The sequence below is a fragment of the Carcharodon carcharias genome, chromosome 12 (genome assembly GCF_017639515.1).
Source record: "Carcharodon carcharias isolate sCarCar2 chromosome 12, sCarCar2.pri, whole genome shotgun sequence".
NCBI lineage: Eukaryota > Metazoa > Chordata > Chondrichthyes > Lamniformes > Lamnidae > Carcharodon > Carcharodon carcharias.
Genome location: NC_054478.1, coordinates 277,417 through 304,618, shown reverse-complemented (window position 1 = coordinate 304,618; position 27,202 = coordinate 277,417). Strand labels below are relative to the sequence as shown.

Sequence of the window (27,202 nt, the reverse complement as noted above, 5' to 3'; positions counted from 1 at the left end):
TGCCCCTATCCTATACTACATCAAGTTTCATGCTCTCATCACTGTGGTTATTGTGGACCTACATAAACTTCTGGTTCTCCAGTGCTCAAATTAAACATTCTCAGCCTTATGTTTTATTTTATTCTTTCATGGGATGTGGGCATCATTGGCTAGGCCAGCATTTATTGCCCATCCCTAGTTGCCCTTAAGAAGGTGGTGGTTAGCTGCCTTCTTAAACCACTGCAGTCCATGTGGTGTAGGTACATCCACAGTGCTGTCAGGAAGGGAGTTCCAGGGTTTTCTCCCAGTGACAATGAAGGAACAGCAATATATTCCAAAGTCAGGATGTTTAGTGGCTTGGAGGGGAACTTGTAGGTGGTGGTGTTCCCATCTGTCTGCTGCCCTTGTCCATCTAGGTGGTAGAGGTCATGGATTTGGAAGATACTGTAAAAGGAGCCTTGGTGAGTTTAAATTCTTCCATGGCACTGCACCCATCCCTTTCTCTGCATTCTCTTTCTGTCCTACAACCTTCCACAAATTCTCCATTACTCTGATTCTTACATCTAGTCCATACCCATTTCCCTTTGCCCCACCATTGGCAGCCCTGCTTTCAGCTGCCTCAGTCTCTTGCTCTAGAATTCCTTCCCTAAACCACTCCATCTTCTCCCTTATTGTCCTTAAAAAATACTTCGGCCAAATTTCAGTCACTCCCATGAATCTTTCCTCCTTTGCTTCTATATTTTGTTCATCCTTATACCTCAGCTTATTTTTACATTGCTTGTGTAATGTAAATATATATTATTACTCGATTGTACATCTCTAATATTAATTTGTTTTATGTAATCAAACTGTGAACTATACCATCAAATATTGAAATTACACTACACAATAGGGTGTCCTCCTGTAACAACTTTAGAGTTTGACCACTTTCTGCTCCGTTTCCAGTGGCAGGCAATATCCTTGACGGTGATTGAGAGAGTTCAAATTGCAGCTGCAATCCTTGGCTCCTTGTTCCTCATTGCAAGCATTTCCTGGCTCATCTGGTCAACAATCAGCCCATCAGCAAAGTGGCAGAGACAGGACTTGCTCTTCCAGATCTGCTATGGAATGTATGGATTCATGGACATTGTCTGCATCGGTAGGTCCACATTACTGCGTCTCTGCATACAAAACATGAGCAGAACAGATGGAATGAAGGGGTTTGGTATGAGGGTGAATGGGTGCTGGGCTTTCATCTCTTGGAACAAGATCAGAATCTGTTGGGTGTAAGAAGGAAACTTGATGTGAATTTAAGGAGACTCAATCCCAGTCCCTGGTGAGAATTAACCTAGGAAACAAAACTATAATCCATAATTAGCAGTCCCACTCATAAAGGGCACTGAAAGGTCCCAACTATTGCCCATCATGAGTTACTCCTGATAACCTGTGACAACACTTCAAAGGGCAATAAGGATCAAACTTAAAGCAGGGATTGAAGTCATCAGCCATACCCGAAATCGAGGGTACCTCTTCTCTGAAGGGCATCAGTGAATCAGTCGGGTTTATGTGATAACCCAGGGGGCTTGTGTATGCATATTTTATATATAGCTAGAATTGCAGTATGGTTACAGCACAAAAGGAGGTCTTTCAGCTTATTGAGCTCATTCTGACTCTCTGCAAAAGGAATTTAGTTAATTCTACTCATCAGCCTTTGCCCTGTAGCCCTGCATTTTTTCTTTTCAGATAATTATCCAATTCCTTTTTGAAACCTAATAGTGAATGTGCCTCCAGCACATTCTCAGGCAGTGCATTCCAGATCTTTATTGCTCACTGCATCAAAAAGCTTTCCCTCCTGTTGCCTTTGGTTCTTTCATCATTCACCTTAAATCTGTGCCCCCTTGTTCGCTATCCTTTCACCAATGGAAACAGTTTCTTCTTATCTACTCTGTCCAGATCCCTTACAATTTTCAATAGCTCCATCAAATCTCCTCTCAACTTTCTCTTCTCTAAGGAGAACAGGCTTTGAGGAGTCAGGAGATGAGTTACTTGTTGCTACAACACTGGCATCTACCCGGCTAAGTGGAAAATTTTCCAGGTGTGTCCTGTACGCAAAAAGCAGGACAAATCCAACCCAGCCAGTTATCGCCCTATCAGTCTACTCTCGATTATCAGTAATGGAAGGGGTCATCAACAGTGCTATCAAGCACACTTGCTTAACAATAACCTGCTCACTGACATGCAGTTTGGGTTCTGCCAGAGCCATTCAGCTCCTGACCTCATTACAGCCTTGGTTCAAACATGGACAAAAGAGCTGAACTCCCGAGGTGAGGTGAGAGTGACTACCCTTGACATCAAGGCTGCATTTGACAGAGGGTGGCATCAAGGAGCCCTAGCAAAACAAGTCAATGTGAATCAGAGGGAAAACTCTCAGCTGGTTGGATTCATACCTAGCACAAAGGAAGATGGTTGTGATTGTTGGGGATCAGTCGTCTCAGCTCCAGAACATCACTGCAGGAGCTCCTCAGGTTAGTGTCCTCGGCCCAACCATCTTCAGCTGCTTCGTCAATGACCTTCCTTCCATCACAAGGCCAGAAGTGGGGCTCTTCACGAATGATTATACAATGTTCAGCACCATTTGCAACTCCTCAGATACTGACACAGTCCATGGATAATATCCAGGCTTGAGCTGACAAGAGGAATATAACATTCGCATCATACAAGTGTCAGGCAATGACCATCTCCAACAAGAGAGATTCTTACCATCACCCCTTAACATTCAATGACATTTTCATCACTGAATACCCCAGTATCAACATCCTGGGGGTTACCATTGACCAGAAACTGAACTGGACTAGCCATATAAATACTGTGACTACAAGAGCAGCTCAGAGGCTAGGAATCGTGCTTTGAGTAACTCACCTCCTGACTCCCCAAAGCCTGTCCACCATTTACAAAGCACAAGTCAGGAGTGTGATGGAATGCTTCCCACTTGCCTGGATGAGTGCAGCTCCCACAACATTCAAGAAGCTTGACACCATCCAGGACAAAGCAGCCCACTTGATTGGCACCACATCCACAAACATTCACTCCCTCCACCACCGACACACAGTAGCAGCAGTGTGTACCATCTACACGATGCACTGCAGGAGTTTACCAAGGCTCCTTAGGCAGCACCTTCCAAACTGACGACCACTACCATCTAGAAGGATAAGGGCAGCAAATAAATGGGAACACCACCACCTAGAAGTTCCCCTCCAAGTTACTCACCATCCTGACTTGGAAATATATCACTGTTCCTTCACTGATGCTGGGTCAAAACCCTGGAACTCCCTAACTGCACTGTTGGTGTACCTACATCACATGGGCTGCAGCGGTTCAAGAAGGATCTCACCACCACCTTCTCAAGGGCAATTAGGGATGGGCAATAAATGCTGGCCCAGCCAGCGAAGCCCACATCCCACAAATGAATAAGAAAAATGTCCCAACTTATCCACTCTATCAACATAACTGAAGCCCCTCATCCTGGAACCATTCTTATAAATCTTTTCCGCATCTCTCTAATGCCTCCACATACTCCTTAAAGTGTGGTGCCCAGAATTGAACATAATATACTAGTTGAGATGAATTAAGGTTTTATAAAGGCTCATCATAACTTTTTTACTTTTGTACTCAATGACTATATTTCATTGCCCAGGATTCCCTGTACTTAATGAATCACTTTCTCAATCTGCCCTCCCACCTTCAACGATTTGCGCACAAACAAGCCTCTCAGATTGTCACCTCCAGGTCCCTCTGCTTTTGCAACCCTTTTAGAATTGTATTCTTCATTTTATATTGTCTCTCCTTGGTCCTCCTACCAAATGTATCACTTCACATTTCTCTGCGTTGAATTTCACCTATTACGTTCTGCCCATCTCACCAGCCTGTCAATATCCTCTTGAAGTTTATTGCTATCCTTCTCACGGTTCACAATACTTACAAATTTTGAAATTACCATGCACACCCAAGTTTAGGTCATTAATATATATCAAGAAAAGCAGTGGCCCTGATACCAATCCCTGGGGAACCCCAGTGTATACCTCCCTCCAGTCTGAAAAACAACTACTATCCTGTTTCCTGTCAGTCAGCCAACTTTGTACCCACTGTGGGAATGAATGTTATTTTTAAAAATATTTTAGGGAATATTGTGTTATTCTGTAAAGTAGGCTGGGGCCTGGAAACTTAGAATGAAGGAAGAAAGGAGAGATAAGAGTTTTGAAATGTAAGAGAGTTTATGGTTATGGAGCAATTTAGAAATTGCATTCCAGGAAACATTATGACATATTTAGATGAAAGACGAAGCAAAAAGATCAGGCAAGCTGCTGTTTTAGCTGATATGTATGATATTTCACACAAAGGAAAGGGTCTTATGGAAATCAGCAGGGAAGTTGGAGATTTAGAAAACCTAGTGATGGTAACAATGTTAGTGATAAAGATCAAGTTGAAGGACACCAGTCTATTAAATATGGAAAGGTGGAAAGTAGAGTTGAAGGAAGGAAACTGATATGTCACCATTGTAGTAAGGCTGAACACAAGAGATCAAGTTGTTGGGTGTTAAACCGATAGCGTTAAACGGGAAACCGATTGTGGTAATTGGAACTCAGAAAAGTTCTGGAATTTTGAGTACTGCGGGCTGAGATCCAGAGGCAAGAAAAACCAGTGAGTTTTGTACAGGTGGAGCAGGAAGAATCAGCGGTAACTAGAGAAGTGGGAATGTGTTCACAACTTACCCAAGGGAGTTCTGAGGGGCAGGTTGCAGAGATGTTTAAAGGTTTTATATGCGGAGGAGAGTGTATCCATGGACGGAATTTTCCCATAGGCTTGTGGGGGCGGGCACCGCATGCCAACTCGTAAAATGATGCGCGGTGACGTCGGTCGTGCGTCCTGATGTCACAGTGCGTCATCACAATATTTTGGAAGGCGGGTGCGATATAAGTTTGGATGCGTGCCCACCATCAATTAACAGGACAGTTAAGGCCCTTGCGGCAACAATTGAATATGATTTTTCACAGCCCGTGCGATCTTCAGGACATCGCACAGATGCAACAGGCAGGCGGGTAGAAGACGTTTTTATAAACCTCATCCACGGGCAGGATAAGAGGGGTGAGTGGGGTTGCGAAAGTGATCCTTCAGATATTTAAGTGTGAAAGTTACTTATACTTGCCTGTATGAGCAGGAATACTTCAAAACTCATACCAGCTGCTTAGACAGAAGTAAAAGCCTTGGCCAGGACTCTACAGTAAAGATCATTCAGAAAGAAAAAAGGTTACAGCCCGTAAGCCAAGTTTCCCTCTGGGATTTGGTTTGCGCAGCAATTAACACTGACTGTGGTCATAACACCCATGCTACCTTTTATTCCATGGGATTTAATTTTACTAACAAGCCTGTTATGCGGAATTTATCAAACAACTTTTGGAAATCCATGTATACCACATCAGCCATGTTGACCTTATCAACCCTCTCTGTTACCTCAAAAAAATCAAACTATTTTTTTTGTTCATTTACGGGATGCGGGCATCGCTGGCTGGGCCAGCATTTATTGCCCACCCCTAATTGCCCTTGAGAAGATGGTGGTGAGCTGCCTTCTTGAACCGCTGCAGTCCATGTGGTGTAGGTACACCCACAGTGCTGTTAGGGAGGGAGTTCCAGGATTTTGACCCAGCGACAGTGAAGGAACGATGATATATTTCCAAGTCAGGATGGTGAGTGGCTTGGAGGGGAATTTGCAGGTGGTGGTGTTCTCATGCATCTGCTGCCCTTGTCCTTCTTGATGGTAGTGGTCGTGGTTTTGGAACGTGCTGCCTAAGAGTTCCTGCAGTGCTCTTGTAGTTGGTACATGCTGCTGCCACTGTGTGTCGGTGGTGGAGGGAGTGAATGTTTGTGGATGTGGTGCCAATCAAGCAGGCTGCTTTGTTCTGGAACACAATTTTCTTTCAACAAATCCAATCTGGCTTTCCCTAATTAATCCTCATTTGTCCAAGTGATTCTTCATTTTATCCCAGATTATCATTTCTAAAAAGCTTTTAATTGTTTCTAAAAACTTGCATTTCCAAAAGGCATTTGACAAGGTTCCACATCAAGGTTACTATACAAAATAGGAGCTCATGTTGTAGGGGATAACACAGTAGCATGAATAGAGGATTGGCTAGCTAACAGGAAGCAGAGAGTAGGGAAGCTGTAACTAGTGGAGTGCCACAGGGATCAATGCTGAGGCCTCAACTATTTAAAATTTATATCAATGACTTGGATGAAGGAATTGAATGTATGATTGCTAAATTTGCTGATGTCATAAAGGTAGATAAGGGAACAAATTGTGAAGAGTGCATAAGGAATCTGCAAAAGTATATAAATAGGTTAGATAAGTGGGCAAAAACAAATTGAAAAATGGAGTATTATGTGGGAAAATGTGAAATTGTCCACTTTGGTAAGAAGAATAGAAAAGCAGCATATTATTTAAATGGAGAGAGATTGCAGAACAGAGGGACCTGGGTCTCCTGGTGCATGAGTCACCAAAAGCTGGAATGCAGGTACAGCAAGTGATTTGGAAGGCAAATGGAATGTTGTAGTTTATTGCAAATGGAATGGAATAAAAAAGGTAGAGATGTTTTGCTACAGTTGTATAGGGTATTGGTGATACCACATCTGGAGTACAGTGTATAGTTTTGATCTCCTTACTTAAGGATTTAATTCCACTAGAAGTGTTGAGTGTGCTGCATGCCATTGTAATGCAAAGGTGCTCAGAAGAGCAAGGGTTAAAGTGGGACTGGAGAATAGCACTGCCCACAGTATGATGTATAGAGTCACATGGTAATAGATTCAGAGAACACTCTAGAAGGAGCTTGCATGGAAACCATAGCATCATGCATGGCAGTAACTGGGATCTGTACATACGAAAATATGAACAAGGAACAGGAGTAGGCCATTTGACCCCTCAACTTGCTTTGCCATTTGATAAGATCATGGCTGATCTGATAGCAACCTCAAATTTGCATCCTGTCCACCCCTGATAACCTTTCACCCCCTTGCTTACCAAGAATCTATCCACCTCTGCCTTAAAAATATTTAAAGACCCTGCTTCCACCACCTTTTCAGGAAGAGAATTCCAAAGTCTCATTACCCTCTAAGAGAAAATTTTTTGCCTCATCCCTTTATTTTTAAAGTGACCCCTAGTTCTAGATTCTCCCACAAAAGGAAACATCCTCTCCACATCCACCCTGTCAAGACAGCTCAGGATCTTATATGTTTCAATCAAGTCACCTCTTACTCTTCTAAACTCCAGCAGATACAAGCCTAGCCAGTCCAACAGTTCCTCATAAGACAACCCGCCCATTCCAGATATTAGTCCAGTAAACCTTCTCTGAACTGCTTACAACCCATTTACATTCTTCCTTAAATAAGGTGATCAATACTGTACATGGTACTCCAGACCTGGTCTTATTAGTGCTGTGTGTAACTGAAGCATAACCTCCCTACTTTTGTATTCAATTTCCCTCGCAAGAATTGATAACATTCTATTAGCTTTCCTAATTACTTGCTGCACCTGCATACAATCCTTTTGTCATTCATGCACTAAGACACCTAGATCCCTCTGCATCTCAAAGCTCTGCAATCTTTCACCATTTAAATAATATGCTTCTCTTTTACAAAAATAAAAATACCTGGAAAAACTCAGCAGGTCTGACAGCATCTGCGGAGAGGAACACAGTTAACGTTTCAAGTCCATATGACTCTTCAACAGAACTAAGGAAAAATATAAAAGAGGTGAAATATAAGCTGGTTGAGAGGGGTGGGACAAGTAGAGCTGGATAGAGGGCCAGTGATAGGTGGAGATAGCAAAAGATGTCATAGACAAAAGGACAAAGAGGTGTTGAAGGTGGTGATGTTATCTAAAGGAATGTGCTAATTAAGGGTAGAAAGCAGGACGAGCAAGGTACAGATAGCACTAGTGGGGGTGGGGTGGGGGGAAGGAATTGAAAAAGGCTAAAAGGTAGAGATAAAACAATGGTTGGAAATACATTTAAAAATAATGTAAATAGGTGGGAAAAGAAAAATCTATATAAACTACTGGGAAAAAAAAGGAGGGGGAAAATCGGAAAGGGGGTGGGGATAGAGGAGAGAGTTCATGATCTAAAGTTGTTGAACTCGATATTCAGTCCGGAAGGCTGTAAAGTGCCTAGTCGGAAGATGAGGTGCTGTTCCTCCAGTTTGCGTTGAGCTTCACTGGAACAATGCAGCAAGCCAAGGACGGACATGTGGGCATGAGAGCAGGGTGGAGTGTTGAAATGGCAAGCGACAGGGAGGTCTGGGTCATGCTTGCGGATAGATTAAAGGTGTTCCGCAAAGCGGTCACCCAGTCTGCGTTTGGTCTCTCCAATGTAGAGGTAACCGCATTGGGAGCAGCGAATACAGTAGACTAAATTGAGGGAAGTGCAAGTGAAATGCTGCTTCACTTGAAAGGAGCGTTTGGACCCTTGGATGGTAAGTAGAGGGGAAGTAAAGGGGCAAGTATTGCACCTTCTGCAGTTGCATGGGAAGGTGCCGTGGGAGGGAGTTGAGGTGTAGGGGGTGATGGAGGAATGGACCAGGGTGTCCCGGAGGGAACAATCCCTGCGGAATGCCGTTGGGGGGGTGAAAGGAAGATATGTTTGGTGATGGCATCACGCTGGAGTTGGCGGAAATGGAAGAGGATGATCCTTTGAATGCGGAGGCTAGTGGGGTGATAAATGAGGACAAGGGGGACCCTATCATGGTTCTGGGAGGGAGAGGAAGGTGTGAGGGCAGATGTGCGGGAGATGGGCCAGACACAGTTGAGTGCCCTGTCAACCACCATGGGTGGAAAACATTCATCTTGTCAAACTGGATAATTTTACATTTTCCCACATTATACTCAATTTGCCAGGTCTTTGCCCACTCGCTTAACCTGTGTATATCTTTTTGTAGTCTCCTTATGTCCTCTTCACAACTTACTTAACTACCATTCTTTGTGTCATCAGCAAATTAGCAAATTTGGTAACCTTTAATCCCTTCATCCAAGTCATTTATATAAATTGTAAACAGTTGAGGTCCCAGCACCGATTCTGGTGGCACACTACTCGTTACATCTTGCCAATCTGAAAAAGACCCATTTATGCCTACTCCCTGCTTCCTGTTAGCCAGCGAATCTTCTATCCATTCCAATATGTTATCCCCTATACCATGAGTTTTTATTTTCCGCAGTAACCTTTGATGTGGCACTTTATCAAATGCCTTCTGAAATTCTAAGTACATAATTAAAGTAAGTACAAAATTAAAGACTACCAATAAACGGTTCATGTTTAAACATGCAAGTCTCAAGATCTCATCAATGACACGCCAAACACACCCATAACACAACATGGCGGCATGGGTGGTATGAAAGGTGGCATTTAAATGATGAACCCAGAACAGAATCCCAAGATATGAAAAACTAAAAGCAGCTAAAGCCTGCCCAGGGAGACATGCACCTAAGAAGAAAAATTGAAGAAACAGTTGAATAAGCTTCACTGGAGACTTGGAAGTTAAGGAATCCACCAGAGTGAGTGGAGGTCCACTGCAACACCCTGAGTGACGCAGAGTGAACGAAACTTGGTCAGATCACAAGACAGTTGAGCAAAACTACAAAAAGCTGTATTTACATTTTAGAATATGCGGCAGTCCCAGGTTCTCAGCATATCCAGAGGGCAGCTGGAGGAAAGGTGCGATGCCAGCCAGCACCATATCAAAAAAGTGAACAAGCTGAGGCACAAAAAGTTACAAAGATAGAAACCTGCAGAGTTAAAACAAAAAGAGGAAGACAGCTGCAAGTTAAAGAAAGCTGTAGAAAGAAAAGGCAGCCAGTGATTAGAGGGGACATGAGGAAAAGCATTTTCACCCAGAGGGTGGTGGGCATCTGGAATTCACTGCCTAAGTTGGTGGTTGAGGCTGAAATGCTCAACTCATTAAAAAGGTACCCGGATCTGCATCTGAAGTGCTGGAACCTGTAAGGCTATAGACCAGGTGCCAGGAAGTGGGATTAAAACAAACCTCTAGTTTCTTTATTCCCTTTTTGGCTGGCAGAAACACAATGGGCTGAATGGCATCTTTCTGCCCCATAATTTATCTATGGCCTGAATCTTCTGGTTGGCGTGTGGGGGTGGGCCCTACACGCCAATGTGTAAAATGATGCATGGTGAAGTTGGGCGTGCATCCCAACGTCACCGCGCGTCATTCCGATCTTCACTTTGGTGGGTATGCACCAGAGTCAGCTGCACTCCCGCCGAACTGTCAAAAGCCTCGTGAAACCACGGGCGGGATGAGGTTTCATGAAGGTTTATAAATTAAATAAAATTTTTTATTAAAATACGTAAACATGTCCCAGCTCTGTCACATGAGCGGACATATCTGAGTAATTCCTTTCTCTCTTTTTGACAGAAAGAGCGCAGGCCCTGACTCTCCCTCCTCCCGCTCCCCCCCCCCCCCGTTGCACAGGTAGTACAGAGCGCTTCCGGGTACGCATCACGCTGGACGGGCCTTAATTGGCATCCACACAAAATGGTGGCACGCAGCCGATCACAGGCAACGATCAGCTCTGCGCCCGCCTGCGCCTGCTCCCGGACCGCCCACCCGACATGGAGAAAATTCTCCCCTATGGTTCAGAGCAGAGGAAAAACCGCAGAGTTAAGAAAGAAACCTGCAGAGTTTAAAGGAAGAAACTGCTGCAATTTTCTAAAAGCTTAAAGAAAATCCCATGTTCGTGGGGATACTGTCAAACCAAAAAAGTGCGGGATAAACACAGAGAGAAAACCAACAGCTGCAGACAGCCTGAGTGAAGAAAATGTTACTGCACAGATAGACTTAAAGGGACAACAACATTTAAAGCTACAGCTACAACAAAAGAGAAGCAGAAAATCCAAAGACCCAGACACATTTTGGATAAAGAAATGGTTAAACCAGACCCAAGAATGGGAGTCTTGGAGAAGATAATTTTTAGTTTGCAGGAGAATTACAGGATTAAACAAGGAATCAGAAGTACAAGTTGATAAGTTTTTATTTACATTTGGATCATATGCGGGTGAAGTACTCTACAGCCAAAGTATAGATCAATACATGACAACATTCGGTGAGATACTGAAAGACTTTGGCAGATATTTTAAATTCCCAAGTTGTGGAGAACGCAAACACTAGAAGAAGGTCTAGCACACCCCCAGTAAAGTGCCAAAGGCAACAAGAGACCCCCAGAGCAAGGGAGACAATATTCAAGTAAACTACAAGATGGTTGCCGACCATGTCAGTGCAATGAAATGCATGAACCGAAGCGTTTAGTGCAGAAGAAAGAAATGGCTGAGAAGCAGCTGAAAGGATTAAACATAGAGCTGTTTGAAAATGCTGACATAGTACCCAAACTGCAACAGCAAGTGGCAGTGCATAGTGAGCAGATGGCAGTGCATGAAGGAAAGTTATCTGAGGTAACCCAAAAGACACAAAACATGCAAAGAGTAAATGAAGCTGTTCCACAGGAAAATATTTGCATCAGAGCTGAACTGGAAAATTTGAAACACCAGATTCAAGCTGAGTATATATCTTTGAAAACGCACAATAACGTGAAGTCTTCAATGTATCGAGCTGTTTGAGATCTGAACAAAGTTCAGAGATGCCACAAAGGTATCAGAAGAAATAATGATCCTCAATTCCACAGTTGGCAAATCAAAGTAGGAGTACAACCAGGCAAACAGCAGGCAGAAAAGGTACACAGAGGTGTTGCAACCTTAAAAGACTCCTTGAAGAATCAATATGTAGCCATGGAAAAACATGAGGTTAAAAAGGATGTTGAATATTACTTCAGAAAAAGCTGCGGTGGAACTATCAGTAGCAACAAAATGATGCAATGAAGCCCAGGCAGAGTTGGCAAGGGGTCAATAAGAAAGTAAACAGTTGAAAGAACAGCTGATTGTCTTTCAAGGTCGAGTGCAAAAGGAATGCATAATCATTTAGCATTATGAAGAAATGAAGACAGTCTTAAACCACAGAATGGAAGAACAGCAGAAGAAACTGAAGGTGACTATGCTGAATTACAGGAAAACTCAAAATGAAGCAAAGAAAAGGACAATCTGTTGAAAGACCTTCACACGCTAAAAGAATCCCTCAGGTGAAAGTTTATTCCTCTGGAAAATTACAAAGAGAAGCAAAACAAATTTAATGGCACTCTGAACAAGCTGAAAGATCAGTTGGCAGAGAAGACCCAGCAGTGTTTCATATTCCAGGAAGAAGCTTAAAACCACAAAACAAGACTGAAGAGCTGAAGAAGCAGTTGAATGAAAACGAGGAGGCATTGAAAAGAAAAACCATAGAGCTTCCCAAGCTGTGAGCCAATAATTAAGCCATGAGTAGCACAGTTACGGAACTGAAACAAGTTAAGACTCCATCGGAGACAGACCTGGCCAATAGTCAATCCGAAAGGACAAGGACAAAGTTCTGCTGCAGACAGGGAAAGAAAAGACAGAAATGAGATAGGAAAATATAACTCCGACACTTAAGCGCAAGAAACTAGAAGAAAAAAGAGCACTGGATGTCTCAGATGTGCTGAGAACCATTGAGCTGAATGAAAAGATTCATAAGCCTGATTAACAACTTGAAAATAAAACAGCAAACAAATGTTTGGCTGAGATTGTGAAACAAGTGGAAATGAAGATTCCATTTGCGAAATGTCAACCTCCAGCGAGAACATGGCAGACCCCAGAGAAAAAGAAAATTCGAGTCCGCTCTAGGAATGAACGGAGTGCACATTCCCCTCAAGGAATGGGACAAACTCAGTGTCCAAAAAATAGCAGACAGTTGTTAATAAAGATAAATGTAACTTGTAGGAGTGCAAAAAGCAAATCAAACTGAGATAACCAAGTACCAGAAACACAGAGTACTACTACCATTCCCCCAAACGTGACATACCTAGATGTGAAAGACCAGCCAAGCCTCCAGACCGTCTGAATTTATAAAGTCAGAGACTTGGGTTAGGGGGATAAAGGATAGCAAGTAAAGATTGCATTGTAAATACTATTCTCCGTTAGAAGTGAGGAAAGTTTTCTTTTGAGAAGAAAGGAGGATGTTGTGTGTGGCTGCATGCCATTGTAATGTAAAGGTGCTTGACAGAATAAATGTTAATGTGGGACTGGAGATCAGCACCCCACGCTGTATGATGTATAGAGTCACATGGTAATAAACTTGGAGAACACTCCAGAAGGAGCCTGCTTGAGACGACAGCACCATGCATGGTAATAACTGCATTCTGTACATAGTTAAAGACTACCAATAAACAGTTCATATTTAAACATACAAGTCTCAAGATCTCATCAACAAGACACCAAACCTTCAACACAACAAGAAGCAGTTCATAGAACATTCACTCAACTGACTCCTGGGATGATGGGGTTATCTTATAAGTAAAGGTTGGACAAGTTGGACAACAATCCATTGGAATTTAGAAGAATGAGAGGTGATCTTATTGAAACATATAGGATCCTGAGGAGACTTTTTAAAAAATCATTCACAGGATGTGGGCTTCGCTGGCTGGGCCAGCATTTATTGCCCATCCCTAGTGGCCCTTGAGAAGGTGGTGGTGAGCTAGTTTCTTGAACCGCTGCTGTCCAATGGTGCAGGTACACCCACTGTGCTGTTAGGAAGGGGGTTCCAGGATTTTGACCCAGCGACCATGAAGGAACGGCGACATATTTCCAAGTCAGAATAGTGAGTTACTTGGAGGGGAACTTGCAGGTGGTGATGTTCCCATCTGTCTGCTGCTCTTTTCCTTCTAGGTGGTAGTGGTCGTGTGTTTGGAAGGTGCTGTCTAAGAATCCTTGGTGAATGCCTGCAGTGCACCTTGTAGATGGTGCACACTGCTGGTGTTGGAGTGAGTGAACATTTGTGGATGTGGTGCCAATCAAGTGGGCTGCTTTGTCCTGGATGGTGTCAAGCTTCTTGAGTGTTGTGGGAGCTGCACTCATTCAGGCAAGTGGGGAGTTTTCCATCACACTCCTGACTTGTGCCTATTAGATGGTGGACAGGTTTTGGGGAGTCAGGAGTTGAGTTACTCATTGCACTATTCCTAGCCTCTGAGCTGCTCTTGTAGCCACAGTATTTATATGGCTAGTCCAGTTCAGTTTCTGGTCAATGGTAACCCCGAGGATGTTGATAGTGGGGGATTCAGTGATGGTAATGCCATTGAACATCAAGGGGCGATGGTTGGATTCTCTCTTGTTGGATATGGTCATTGCATGATACTTGTGTGGAGTGAATGTTACTTGCCACTTGTCAGCCCAAGCCTGGATATTTTCCAGGTCCTGCTGCATTTGGACATGGATTGCTTCAGTATCTGAGGAGTTGCAAATGGTGCTGAACATTGTGCAATCATTAGTGAACATCCCCACTTCTGATCTTATGATGGAAGGAAGGTCATTGATGAAGCAGCTGAAGATGGTTGGGCCTAGGACACAACCCTGAGGAACTCCTGCAGTGATGTCCTGGAGCTGAGATGACTGACCTCCAACAACCATATCCATCTTTCTTTATTCTAGGTATGACTTCAACCAGCGGAGAGTTCTCCCCTGATTCCCATTGACTCCAGTTTTGCTAGGACTCCTTGATGCCACACTCTGTCAAATGCGTCCTTGATGTCAAGGGCAGTCACTCTCACCTCACCTTGGGATTTCAGCTCTTTTGTCCATGTTTGAACTGAGGCTGTAATGAGTACAGGAGTTGAATGGCCCTGGTGGAACCCAAACTAGGCATCACTGAGCAGGTTATTGCTAAGCAAGTGCCACTTGATAGCACTGTTAATGACCCTTTCCATTATTTTACTGATGATCGAGAGTAGACTGATGGGGCGGTAATTGGTCAGGTTGGATTTGTCCTACTTTTTGTGTACAGGACGTACCTGGGCAATTTTCCACATAGCTAGGTAGATGCCAGTGTTGTAGCTGTACTGGAACAGCTTGGCTAGGGGCGTGGAAAGTTCTGGAGCACAAGTCTTCAGTACTATTGCCAGAATATTGTCAGGCCCATAGCCTTTGCAGTATCCAGTACATTCAGCCGTTTCTTGATATCACGTGGAGTGAATTGAACTGACTGAAGACTGGCATCTGTGATGCTAGGGATCTCTGGAGGAGGCCAAGATGGATCATCCACTCGGCACTTCTGGCTGAAGATTGTAACAAATGCTTCAGCCTTATCTTTTGCACTGATGTGCCGGGCTCCCCCATCATTGAGGATGGAGATATTTGTGGAGCCTCCTCCTCCAGTGAGCTGTTTAATTGTCTGCCACCATTCACGACTGGATGTGGCAGGACTGCAGAACTTGACTTGGTGAATGCTGTTCTCACCTCACTGAAATTGGCCCTACCCCAATTAATTATTTTACCTGGATTGCTCCTTGCCCTTTTCCATAGCCAACTTAAACCTTATGATGCAATGATCACTCTCCCCTAAATAGTTCCCTACTGACATTAGATTTACTTGACCCACCTCATTCCACAAAACCAGATCCAGCAATGCTTCCTTCCTCATTGGGCTGGAAACATACTAATCTAGAAAATCCTCCAAAACATACTCTAGAAATTCCTGCACATTTTTGCACTTTACAATAGTATTATCCCAGTAAATATTATGATAATTTTAAAGTCTCCACTATAACAACTTTATAGTTTTTTATATCTCTGTAAATTTGTTCCTCTACATCTAGTTGGCTGCTGAAAGAAATTGTTGTTGCGTACCTGATATTGTGAACCATGGGGTTTTAAAAAATGGAACTACATAGACAGCGTATGCATTGGTTTTGATCTTTCAGACTTCCATGGATTCTTGAGCAATCTCCTTGTATTGGAAGAAAGCACATGCAACCTTGCTGTTCAAAGAAGGAGGCAGAGAGACATCAGGGAATTATAGACCAGTTAGCCTGACATTACTAGTAAAGAAAATGCTAGAATCTTTTATAAAAACAAACATGTCCTTCAAGTACTTAACACCTTATGAAGACAAACATTAGTATCCATAGTCAAAGATAGCTAATCTTTTTATAACCACTTGGAGCTGTCAATCAAGCTGTGAATTTACAGCCCAACCCTGCCCCCAGCAACTGCGATAATGATAGGTTGTGGAAGCAGTCAAGTAACACTAATCCTGTAATGATAACCCTCAGGCTCATGTCAACAAACAGCCAACTAGCAAGAATCATTTTTTTCAACTGCAGGCTGCATTTTTTTCAGAAATGTAAAAGGCCTGGAGATTTAAGTACCTTGACAGCTTGACAGTTACACAGAGCTTATCCACATGTCCGTTCTGAACAATCCCAGAAGGGTACCTTCCTTCTCCCAAAGGGGTACCTTATTTCTCATAAGGGGTACCTTGTCTCTGCAAAAGTGTACTGTACCTCACCAAATAACTCTGGCAGCTTTAGACCTTTTCCTCAAATGTATAAAGTCCACAGTTGTGTTTTGGAAATCCCAGTAATGAAAATTGAATGTTTGAAGGCAGCTGCACTTTTACTTGTGCAGTTGCCTCCATGGACCACAGATGTGGAAAATACAACCTGTCCCTGATGCCCCCTGCCAGCAAAATTATGGGTGCTGAGTTCATGGGTAGGATTTCTAGAATCGGGGCTCTGGCGCCACTTTGGCTAAGGCGTGGAGCCCTCCTGACTTTATGAAAATTTAAGTAATTATATCAGCATAGATGAGAATTGGTTAACAGAAAGGAAACAAAGAGCAATATTAAACTAGTAACTTTTAGGATGGTAGGGTACAAGTATTAGAGTACTGTAAGAAACTAACTAGTCTCAACTATTTATAATCTTTGACAATCCTACATGAGGACTCTTGATGTAATATACCCAAGTTTGCTGACGACGCAAAACCTAGGTGGGAAAGTAACTGTGAGGAGGACTTCAAGAAATTATAGACTGGTTAAGTGATTGGGCAGGAAGGTAGCACATGGAGTGTAATGTGGGGGAAGTGTGAATTGTCCACTTTGGTAGGAAGAAAAGAAAAGCAGATTTTTAAAAAATACTGAGTAACTAGTAAATGTTGGTTTTCAGAGATATTTGGGGGCAAATCAATGAAAGTTAAAATGCAGGCACAGCAAGAAATTAGGAAGTCTTTGCTAGTTGCAAATTTGGGAAGGTGTGGTAAATCAAAGAGTAGAGATAAGACAAGAGAGAAAGGTATTAATATGGGAAATGACAAACAGACCATGACAAGAAAGGACAGAGAATACAAATCTAAAGGTAAAACAGCAGATAGGGCTAGAGGCCACACAAATAATAGAAGGATAAAACTAAAGGCTCTGTATCTGAATGCACATAGCATCCAAAACAAAACAGATGAATTGATGTGCAAATAGAAATAAATAAGTAAAACGAGAATAAATAAATAGAAATAAGTAAATAAAAAACGAAAGAGTAGGGCCGATTAGGGATATAAAAAGGTGATTTGCACATGGAGGCAAGAGAAATAGCGGAGGTTTTAAATGAGTACTTTACATCTGTCTTTACAAAGGAAGGAGCTGCTACCCAGGCCAAGGTGAGAGAGGAGATAACTGGTACACTAGAAGAATTTACAATTGAGAAGGAGGAAGTATTGGAAAGGCTATCTTTACTTAAAATAAGGACCAGGACTGGATGAGATGCATCCAAGGGTACTGAGGGAAGTAAGAGTGGAAATTGCAGAGGCACCAGTGATAATCTTCCAGCCTTCCTTAGTCACAGGGGAGGTGCCAGAGGACTGGAGAATTGTGAATGTTACACACTTGTTCAAAAGGGGTGCAAGGATAACACCGACAACTACAGACCAGTCAGTTTGACTTGAGTGGTGGGGAAACTTCTGGAAACTATAGTTCAGGACATTATCAATAGTCACTTGGACAAGTGCAGGATCATTAAGGAGAGCCAGAATGGATTCATTAAGGGAAAATCATGTTTAACTAACTTGCTGGAGTTTTTTGAGGCAGTACTGGAGAAGGTTGATAAGGGCAATGCTCTTGGTGTGGTGTATTTGGACTTTCAAAAGCTATTTGAAATAGTGCCACAGAACAGACTTATGAATTAAATCCTAGCTCATAGGATAAAAGGGAAAGTAGGCACTTGGATAAGAAATTGGCTGAGTGACAGGAAGCAGAAAGTAGTGATAAATAGTTGTTTTTCAGATTGGAGGAAGGTTTGTAGTGGAGGTCCCCAGGGGTCAGAGTGGGACCCTTGCTCTTCCAGATATATGTTACTGTGTGCAGGGCATGATTTCAAATTTTGCAGATGATACAAAGATTGGAAATATTGTCAGCTGTGATAAAGATACTTGTGAACTTTGAAAGGATATAGACATGTTGGTAGATTGGGCAGAAAAATGGCAGATGAAGTTCAATGCAGAGAAGTGTGAGGTGATTCATTTTGGCACGAAGAATTTGGTGAGACTGTATAAAATAAAAGGGAAAACTCTAAAGGAGGTGCAGGAACAGATAGACCTCGGTATATATGTACATAAGTACATATACATAAGTACATTTGTGACTCCTCAGATACTGAAGCAGTCAATGTCCAAATGCAGCAAGACCTGGACAATATCCAGAATTGGGCTGACAAGTGGCAAGTAACATTTGTGTCACACAAGTGTCAGGCAATGATCATCTCCAACAAGAGAGAATCTAACCATTGCCCTTCGCATTCAATGGCATTACTATCACTGCATCCACACCATCAACATCCTGGGGGTTACCATTGACCAGAAACTGAACTGGACTAGCCATATAAATACTGTAGCTACAAGAGCAGGTCAGAGACTAGGAATATTGCAGTGAGTAACACACCTCCTGACTCCCCAAAGCCTGTCCACTATCTACAAGGCACATGTCAGGAGTGTGATGGAATACTCCCCACTTGCCTGGATGAGTGCAGCTCCAACAACATTCAAGAAGCTCGACACCATCCAGGACAAAGCAGCCCGCTTTATTGGCACCACATCCACAAACATTCACTCCCTCCACCGCTGATGATGCACAGTGGCAGCAGTGTGTACCATCTACAAGATGTACTGCAGGAACTCACCAAGGCTCCTTAGACAGCACCTTCCAAAGCCACGACTACTACCATCATGCAGGACAAGGGTAGCAGACATATGGGAACACCACCACCTGCAAGTTCCCCTCCATGTCACTCACCATCCTGACTTGAAAATATATCGCCATTCCTTCACTGTTGCTGGGTCAAAATCCTGGAACTCCCTCCCTAGACAGCACTGTGGGCGGTTCAAGAAGGCAGCTCACCACCAATTTCTAAAGGGCAATTAGGGATGGGTAATGAATGCTAGGCAGCGTATCCCACATTCCTTGAATGAATAATGAAAAAAAAAAGTCATTGAAGATGGCAAGGCATGTTGAGAGAGCAGTTAATAAAGCATATTAGAGGGAATGCAGTGAAGGTTTACCAGACTGATTCCTGGGTTTGCGGGGACCTACGTATGAGGAGAGATTGAATTAGTTAGGATTATATTTGCTGGAGTTCAGAAGAATGAGGGGGGATCTCATAGAAACCTATAAAATTCTAACAGGACTAGACAGGGTAGATGCAGGAAGGATGTTCCCGATTGTGGGGGTGTCCAGAACCAGGGTCATAGTCTGAGGATACGGGGTAGACCATTTAGGACTGAGATGAGGAGAAATTTCTTCATTCAGATAGTAGTGAGCCTGTGGAATTTGCTACCACGGAAAGTAGTAGAGGCCAAAACATTATATGTTTTCAAGAACGAGTTAGATATAGCTCTTGGGGCGAAAGGGATCAAAGGATAAGGGGAGAAAGCGGGAGCAGGCCACTGAGTTGGATGATCAGACATGATCATAATGAATGGCAGAGCAGGCTCGAGGGGCCAAATGGCCTACTCCTGCTCCTAGTTTCTATGCTTCTATATAGAAGCTTAGGTTTTATTAATAGGGGCACTGAGTTCAAGAGTAAGGAAGTCATGTTGAATTTATATAAGATACTAGTTATGCCTCATCTGAAGTACTGCATCCAGTTCTGGACACCATACTTGAGGAAGGATGTGAAGGCATTGGAGAAAGTACAGAGGAGACTCACAAGAATGATTCCAGGGATAAAGAACTGTAGCTATGAGGATAGATTGGAGAGGATGGGACCATTTTCCTTTGAGAAAAGAAGGCTGAGAGGAGACTTGACAGAGGTATTCAAGATCCTGAGGGGTATCGACAGGGTAATTAGTGAGAAACTGTTCCCACTCAAGAGAGCATCAAGAGCTAGAGGACACAGATTAAAAATAATTGGCAAAAGGAATAAAAGTGATGTGAGGAAATTTTTTTGGAACGAGCTTCCTGAGAGGGTGGTGAAGGCAGATTTGATTGAGATATTCAAAAGGGAATTGGATTGCTATCTGAAAAGAGAGAACTTGCAAGGTTACAGGGATAAGGCAGGGGAGTGGGACTAGTAGGATGCTCTTTCACAGAGCCAGTGTAGACTCAATGGGCCAAATGGCCTCCTTCTGCACTGTAAAGATTCTTTGATTCTGTGATTGTGTAAACTACAATCTGATAGACATTACAGAGACATGGCTACAGGATGACATAGATTCAGACCTGAATATTGAACGGTTCATGACATTTAGGAAGGACAGGAGCCTAGGAAAAGGGGTAGCTCTGTTAATTAATGATTACATTGGTACAATAGAGAGGGATGAACTAAGTTCAGGAAATCAGGATGTAGAAGTGGTTTGGGTAGAGGTGAAAAATTATAAAGGCAAAAAGTCATTTATGGCAGTTATAAACAGGCCCCCTAACAGTGGCATGGTAGGACGGGATATAAAGGAAAAAAATAATCCGAGTTTGTCAGAAAGGTACAGTGATAATCATGGAGGATTTTAATCTACATAGAGACTGGAAAAATCAGATGGGCAAAGGTAGCCTAGATGAGGAGTTTATAGAATGTTTTTGGGATACTTTCTTAGAAGAGCACATTCTGGAACCAACCAGAAAGCAGGCTATACTGGACCTGGTATTGTGCAATGAGATAGGATAAATCAATGACCTCATAGTAAAGGCGCCCCTGTGTAGCAGTGGTCATAACGTGATTGAATTTTACATTCAGTTTAAGGGAGAAGAGTAGGTCAAAGTCTAATATTTTAAACTTAAAATAAGGGCAATTATGAGGGCACGAAAGCAGAGCTAGCTAAAGTGAACTGGAAAATTAGGTTCAGGGATAAGGCAATAGAGATGCAATGGCAGAAATTTAAGGGGATATTTCAGAATACTCAATAGTTACATTCCAATGAGAAAGGAAAATTCCAAGGGGAGGACCCACCATCAGTAGTTAAATGAAAAAGTTAAGGATAGTAATCAAACTTAAAGAAGAAAGATATAACTGTGCAAAAGTTGTCAGAAGATTGGACAGAATATTAAAAAAATCAAAGAATGACTAAAAGATTAATAAGGAGGGAAAAATTAGAGTACGAGAGAAAGCTGGCTAGAAATATAAAGACAGATAGTAAGAGTTTCTATAGATATTTAACAAAGTGAGTGCTGGTCATAGACTCATAGACACTTACAGCACAGAAGGAGGCCATTTGGCCCATCATGTTGCCACCGGTCAACACAGATCTGACAACACTAATCCCATTTTCCAGCACTTGGCCCATAGCCCTGGAGGCTATAGCAATGCAACCTGTGTCATCCTTTTCCATTGTGAAGACCAACGCAAAGTATTCATTGAGGACTATACCTACGTCTTCCAGGTCCACGCACAAATTACATCTATGGTCCCTAACTGGCCTTAGTCTTTCCTTAGTTATTCTCTTGCTCTTTATATATTAAAAAAATCCCTTTGGGTTTTCCTTTGTTCAACCCATCAATGCTTTCTCATGCACTCTCTTAGCTTTTCTAATTTCCTTTTTAAGTTCCCCTCTGCACTTTTTATACTCCTGTAGGGACTCTAGTGTATTGAGCCCTTGGTATCTGCCATAAGCTTCTCTGTTTTTCTTAATCCTAACATTTATATCCCTTGACATCCCGTGTTCTCCAGACTTGGTTCCTCCCCCGACTTTGTCTTTACAGGAACAAAAGGAACATATTTGCCCTGTACTCTCATTATTTCCTTCTTGAATGCGTCCCACTGCTCTGACACTGTTTTATCTAGAAGTAGCTGCTCCCAGTCCACTTGGGATCTCATCTTAGTAAAATTAGCCTTTCTCCAGTTTAGAACTTTTATTTCCAGCCCAACCTTATTGTTTTCCATAGCTATCCTAAATCTAACTGAGTTATGGTCACTATCTCCAAAATACTCCCCCACTGATACGCCTTCCACCTGCACAGGCTCATTTCCGAATATTAGGTCCAGAACTAGCCCCTCCCTTGTTGGGCTTTCTCCACACTGGTTAAAACAGTTTTCCTGGATGCAACTTAAGAATTTTGCTCCCTCCCTACTTTGCACACTAAAACCATTCCAGTTAATATTTGGGTAGTTATAATGCCCTATTATTCTTACACTTCTCAGAAACTTGATCATATATTTGATCCTCTATCTCTCCCTGACTGTTTGGTGGGCTGTGGTACACACCCAACAGCGTGTTTGCCCCTTTTGTGTTTTTTACTTCTACCCATATGGCCTCATTTGATGATCCTTTCAAGGTATCATCCCTCCTCACTGCTATAATTGATTCCTTGATCAATATTGCGACCCCCCCCTCCTCTTCTGTCTCCCCCTCTATCTCATCTGAATACCCTATAACCAGGAATGTTGAGCTGCCAATCCTGTCCTTCTTTTAGCCAAGTCTCGGTCATAGCTATGATACCAAACTCCCACATGCCTATCTGTGCCCTCAGCTCATCTGTCTTATTCTTCAGGCTCTTTGCATTAAAATATTTTCCATTTAACGTTGCTAAACTTGGAAAATGAGCCTGGAGAATTAATAATGGAAAATAAGGACATGGCAGATGAATTGAACAGGTATTTTGCATTGGTTTTCACTATTGAGGACACAAGTAATATCCCAAAAATCAGGAAATGGAAGGGAGGAAGGAAATCAGGAAAATTACAATCACCACGGAAGTGATACTGAGCAAACTGTTGGAGCTGCGGGCTGACAAGTCCCTGGATTCTGATGGACTTCATCCTAGGGTCTTAAAAGAAGTGGTGAATGAAATAGTTGATGCGTTGGTTTTGGGCATAATTTTCCCAGAATTGCACTGTGCGGTAGCAGGCAGGTAAAAATGGAGTCCTACCCGCAGATGAAAATGGTGGTGAGCCCGCCTCATTATTTATTCACTGCCATGAAACACGCCATTTCCATGGCAAGCGGGTTCTCATTCGCCCACCTGCCATCATCCACTGTTGCATCACACCGGCTGCCATCTTTAAAAGGCAGCCGCCAGCAAAGTGCACATTGCTTCCAGCTCACCACCGCTGTCTGGGAGACATGACCAGCAAAATAAAAAAGACTGCAGCCCCCTGCTTCAACGACGGGTCCCTCAAGCGACTGCTGGATGCCCTGGAGGCCCGCTGGGATGTTCTCTACCCCCACTCTGGCTGCAGGATGGGCAGCAATGTCACCAACCCAGCTTGGGAGGCGGTGGCAGTGGTGGTCAGCGCCAATGCCCAGCAGAGGAGGACAGCCACCCAGTGCCACAAGAGGATGAATTATCTCCCTCGTTCCGCCAGGGTAAGTCACTCTTCTCATTACTCCCAACTCACACACTCACAAACCCATCACACATCCACAGGGCCCTCACTCACTGCCAGTGCAAGGGACATCATCATTCACTCTCTCACACACACCGTCATTGTCCTCACCACCCACACAGGCCAGGCATACTTATTATCTGGCCCGGCTGGTGCCCTGATATGCTCTCCCCATTTCTATCCATGCAGGACAAACTGGCACACAACAGGGGGGAAAGATCACAGACAGGTGGAGGGATGTCGAAGATCAAAGTTCTGTCAGAATTCGAAAACAGAGCCATCCAGCTGGCCAGCAATGACCGGGACTGGCCCTTTGCTGACGGTGAGGTCGGTGCTGCTCTACCAAGTGAGAATCCAGCATGCCGTGAGTGATGTGTCCTGTTTCACAGACCAGTACCATGCACTAATTATCTCCTCTTGCTTTCGCAGGCACATCTGCCAAACAGCCAAAAGAATCCATGACCCAGGGCCTCAATCAAGCCCCAAAGAAACCTCTGAAGAGGAATCTGAAGGCACCCTCCCTGAACATGCATCACAGTGCTCACCCGCACCCTCCACCAGTGCAGAGACACACACCTTGGTGGGACCCAGCTTTAGAGTAGCCTCGGGATCACAATCTGGTGAGCACATCGCACTTTCTGATCCACAGCAGGTGGAGGCAGAGACTTCCCAGGTCCCTGGAACTCGGAGGATGCTGGAGACCAGAAGTTTGCTGAGTCCAAGTCAGATGATGAGCCTCTAGACTCAGTCATGTCACAGTTGCTGGAGCTGCAAAGGCAAGCTCGGGAACATCAGGAAGGGATATCTGCTGCACTCCTTTGATAACAAGGTACGATGAAGGAATTCGTCCATCTTCAGGCTGAGATGATAGCTCCAGCATTGCAATGCACCAAGGTCAACACTGGCAGGATGGCGGCTGCCATGAGACCTTGGTCCAGGACGTCACTCCTGCACTGCTGCACGGGCTTAACTCCATCACTGATACCATAGTTGGCCTGCAACAGTGTGTACACAAGAGGGGTGCTGGGCAGCTCGATCTCACTCCAGCTGCCCCTTCCCTTCATGGAGTCAGCCTGGGGCTCTTGGGCACCCACAGGGAAGAGGATCAGCAGGTGCACACTCCGGAGCCATCCACCAAGGTGATTCTGGGAGTGACCGGCCCATCCAAATTCCATCTTCCTGTGACCTCCACAGCTCCAGCTCCACAGGCCGAGGAGGGTGCCACTACCACACAGCAGGACCCTGAAAGCAGCCGGGGCCCTCCAAGACTCGACCCTCCAGAGGACACCTGCCAAAGTCATCACAGACAGGGTGTCACAGTCAGCAGGCTGCCTTCACCTCCGCTGTGGATGACCGGGGAGCACCAAGACATAGCAGCAGGGTTAGGAAAGTTATGCAAAAGTAGTTCAACAGCCTGGGCACGGGTGTTAATCACTAATACATACTGTTCGTTATACTGTCAGGCTGTCAATAAACTCCCAAGAATGTCTTCCTACCTATGGCTCCTTGTTCTGATGAGTGATGTTCTTGTCACTCAGATGTGAAACCTTTTTGCACAAGATAAAAGGCGGGTGTCTCAGTCCAGGCCCTCTTCCCTGTGCTCTGTGCAGCCTTCAGACCACAGTGATGGTCCAACCTCACACTCCCTGGACACATTACTGATGACTGCACCTTGGCGGTTCTGGCCATTGCTGCCAGAATGTAGTGGGCAGGTGTCACAGAGTTCTCTCATACTCTGTGTGTGCTGTCAACAGCTTTAAGGTGGGGCTGGCCACCATCACACCAGCATCTGCGACCAATGATGCTGTGCACAGCTTCTGAAAGGCTGAGGTTCTGAAGGCAGACACAGCATCAGATGCGTCTAAAGTTTCATTGCTGCGTCTCTGAGATGGCCCTGATCATGGAGTGCAACTGAGCTACCCTCGGCCAGATAGGAGTCAGGCATTCTCGGAGGCTGTGTGAAGATCTATGGAGTGTCCTCACTGCATGTTGTCATCATCCTCCTGCGATTGAGTGACTATTAGGGCCTCCACTGCATCTCCATGACAGGAGCATTCTCACAGAGGGTATTGGCGCCACCATAAGCCAGACTGGACTCAAACGTTCACAACTGTGATGTGAGGATCTATGGGGACACCTCACTGCATGTTGTCATCATCCTCCACAAATCTGGCAGCAATGAGGGCTTCCTCAGCACGCCTGTCTTGTCTAGCCAGCGTGAGAGCCTCAGCCCTGTCATCGTCATCACCGAGGAACCCCTCACCATTATCTCTGTTGGCATCCTCCTCATCGGAGATGTGCAGCTCCCCACCTCCTCCTCAGCCAGCTCCTCACCCCATTGTAGTGCCAGGTTGTAAAGGGTGCAGCAGACGACGATGATGCGTGACACCCTCTGCAGACTGTATTGCAAGGCTCCACAAGACTGGTCCAGACACTGGAACCACATCTTTAGCATCCCAATGGTCTGCTCCACCAAGTTGCGAGTTGCTGCATGAGCCTCATTATAGCGTCGCTCTGCTGCAGTCTGAGGCCGTCATCAGGGTCTGAGGGTGTCATTAGCCACGGCCTCTGCGAGTAGCCCTGGTCTCCAAGGAGCCAACCCTGCAGCCTCTGTGAATCCTGGAAGACTGCAGGGATCTGCAAGCAACTCAGGATGTAGGCATCATGCACACTCCCTGGAAACCGTGCACATACCTGCAGGATGCATTTCTGGTGGTCTCATGCCAGCTACACATTCAGTGAGAGGAAGCCCTTGCAGTTGATGAAGTCCACTAAGTGTAGCGACGGAGACCTGAGCACCTCATGAGTGCAGTCAATCGCACCCTGCACCTTTGGGAATCCCGAGATCAGGGCAAATCCAATGGCCTTTGCATCCTGGCTATCTTGGTGCTGGGCAAAATGCACAAACTTGTTGCCATGGAGAAGATGGCATCCATGACCTCATGGATGCATTTGTGGGTGACAGATTGTGAAATCCCACAGAGGTCACCTGTGGAACCCTGAAAGGAGCCACTGGCATAGAAATTGAGCACCATGGTCACTTTCACAGCCTCTGGCAGTGGATGCCCTCCATGTCCTCTTGGCGCCAAGTCCTGCAGTAAGTGGCAGATGTGATCCACCAGGTCCCTAGACATGTGCAGTCATCTGCAACACTGGTTCTCAGTCATCTGCAGGAATGGCAGGTGGCATCTATAGACCCTGGGTGTCGCTAGGCCCCGCTCAGCCATGGCTCGCTGCCACTCCTGGGCAGCATGTGTGGGAGCTCCTGCTGCCCCTTCTTCATGAGGTTACTGTTCCAGCCTTTGCACAGCCAGGAGACTCAGTTGCTCTCCTCAGTCTTCTACGATCTCTGTAGACCATCAGGCACATAGCTTGGTCACCAGGATCCATGATCCTGATGTGGTCCTCATGCAGTGTGAAAGAGAGGGAGAGAGACTTGGTTATCATGGCTGTACTTAGCACCTTTCCTGGCCCTGTGTGACTGCCCCTTACTGCTTCCTG

The 27,202-nt window shown here is 44.4% G+C and overlaps 1 protein-coding gene across 1 annotated transcript in view; it reads left to right on the top strand.

Moving 5' to 3' along the window:
- The window catches only part of LOC121285053 (E3 ubiquitin-protein ligase MARCHF4-like), a 143,301-nt gene that overhangs the window by 100,072 nt on the left and 16,027 nt on the right, over positions 1 to 27,202 (top strand). The window contains exon 5 of the mRNA XM_041201174.1: positions 925 to 1,117. Within this exon, the coding sequence (XP_041057108.1) occupies positions 925 to 1,117 (193 nt within the window). The remainder of the gene's footprint in view (positions 1 to 924; positions 1,118 to 27,202) is intronic.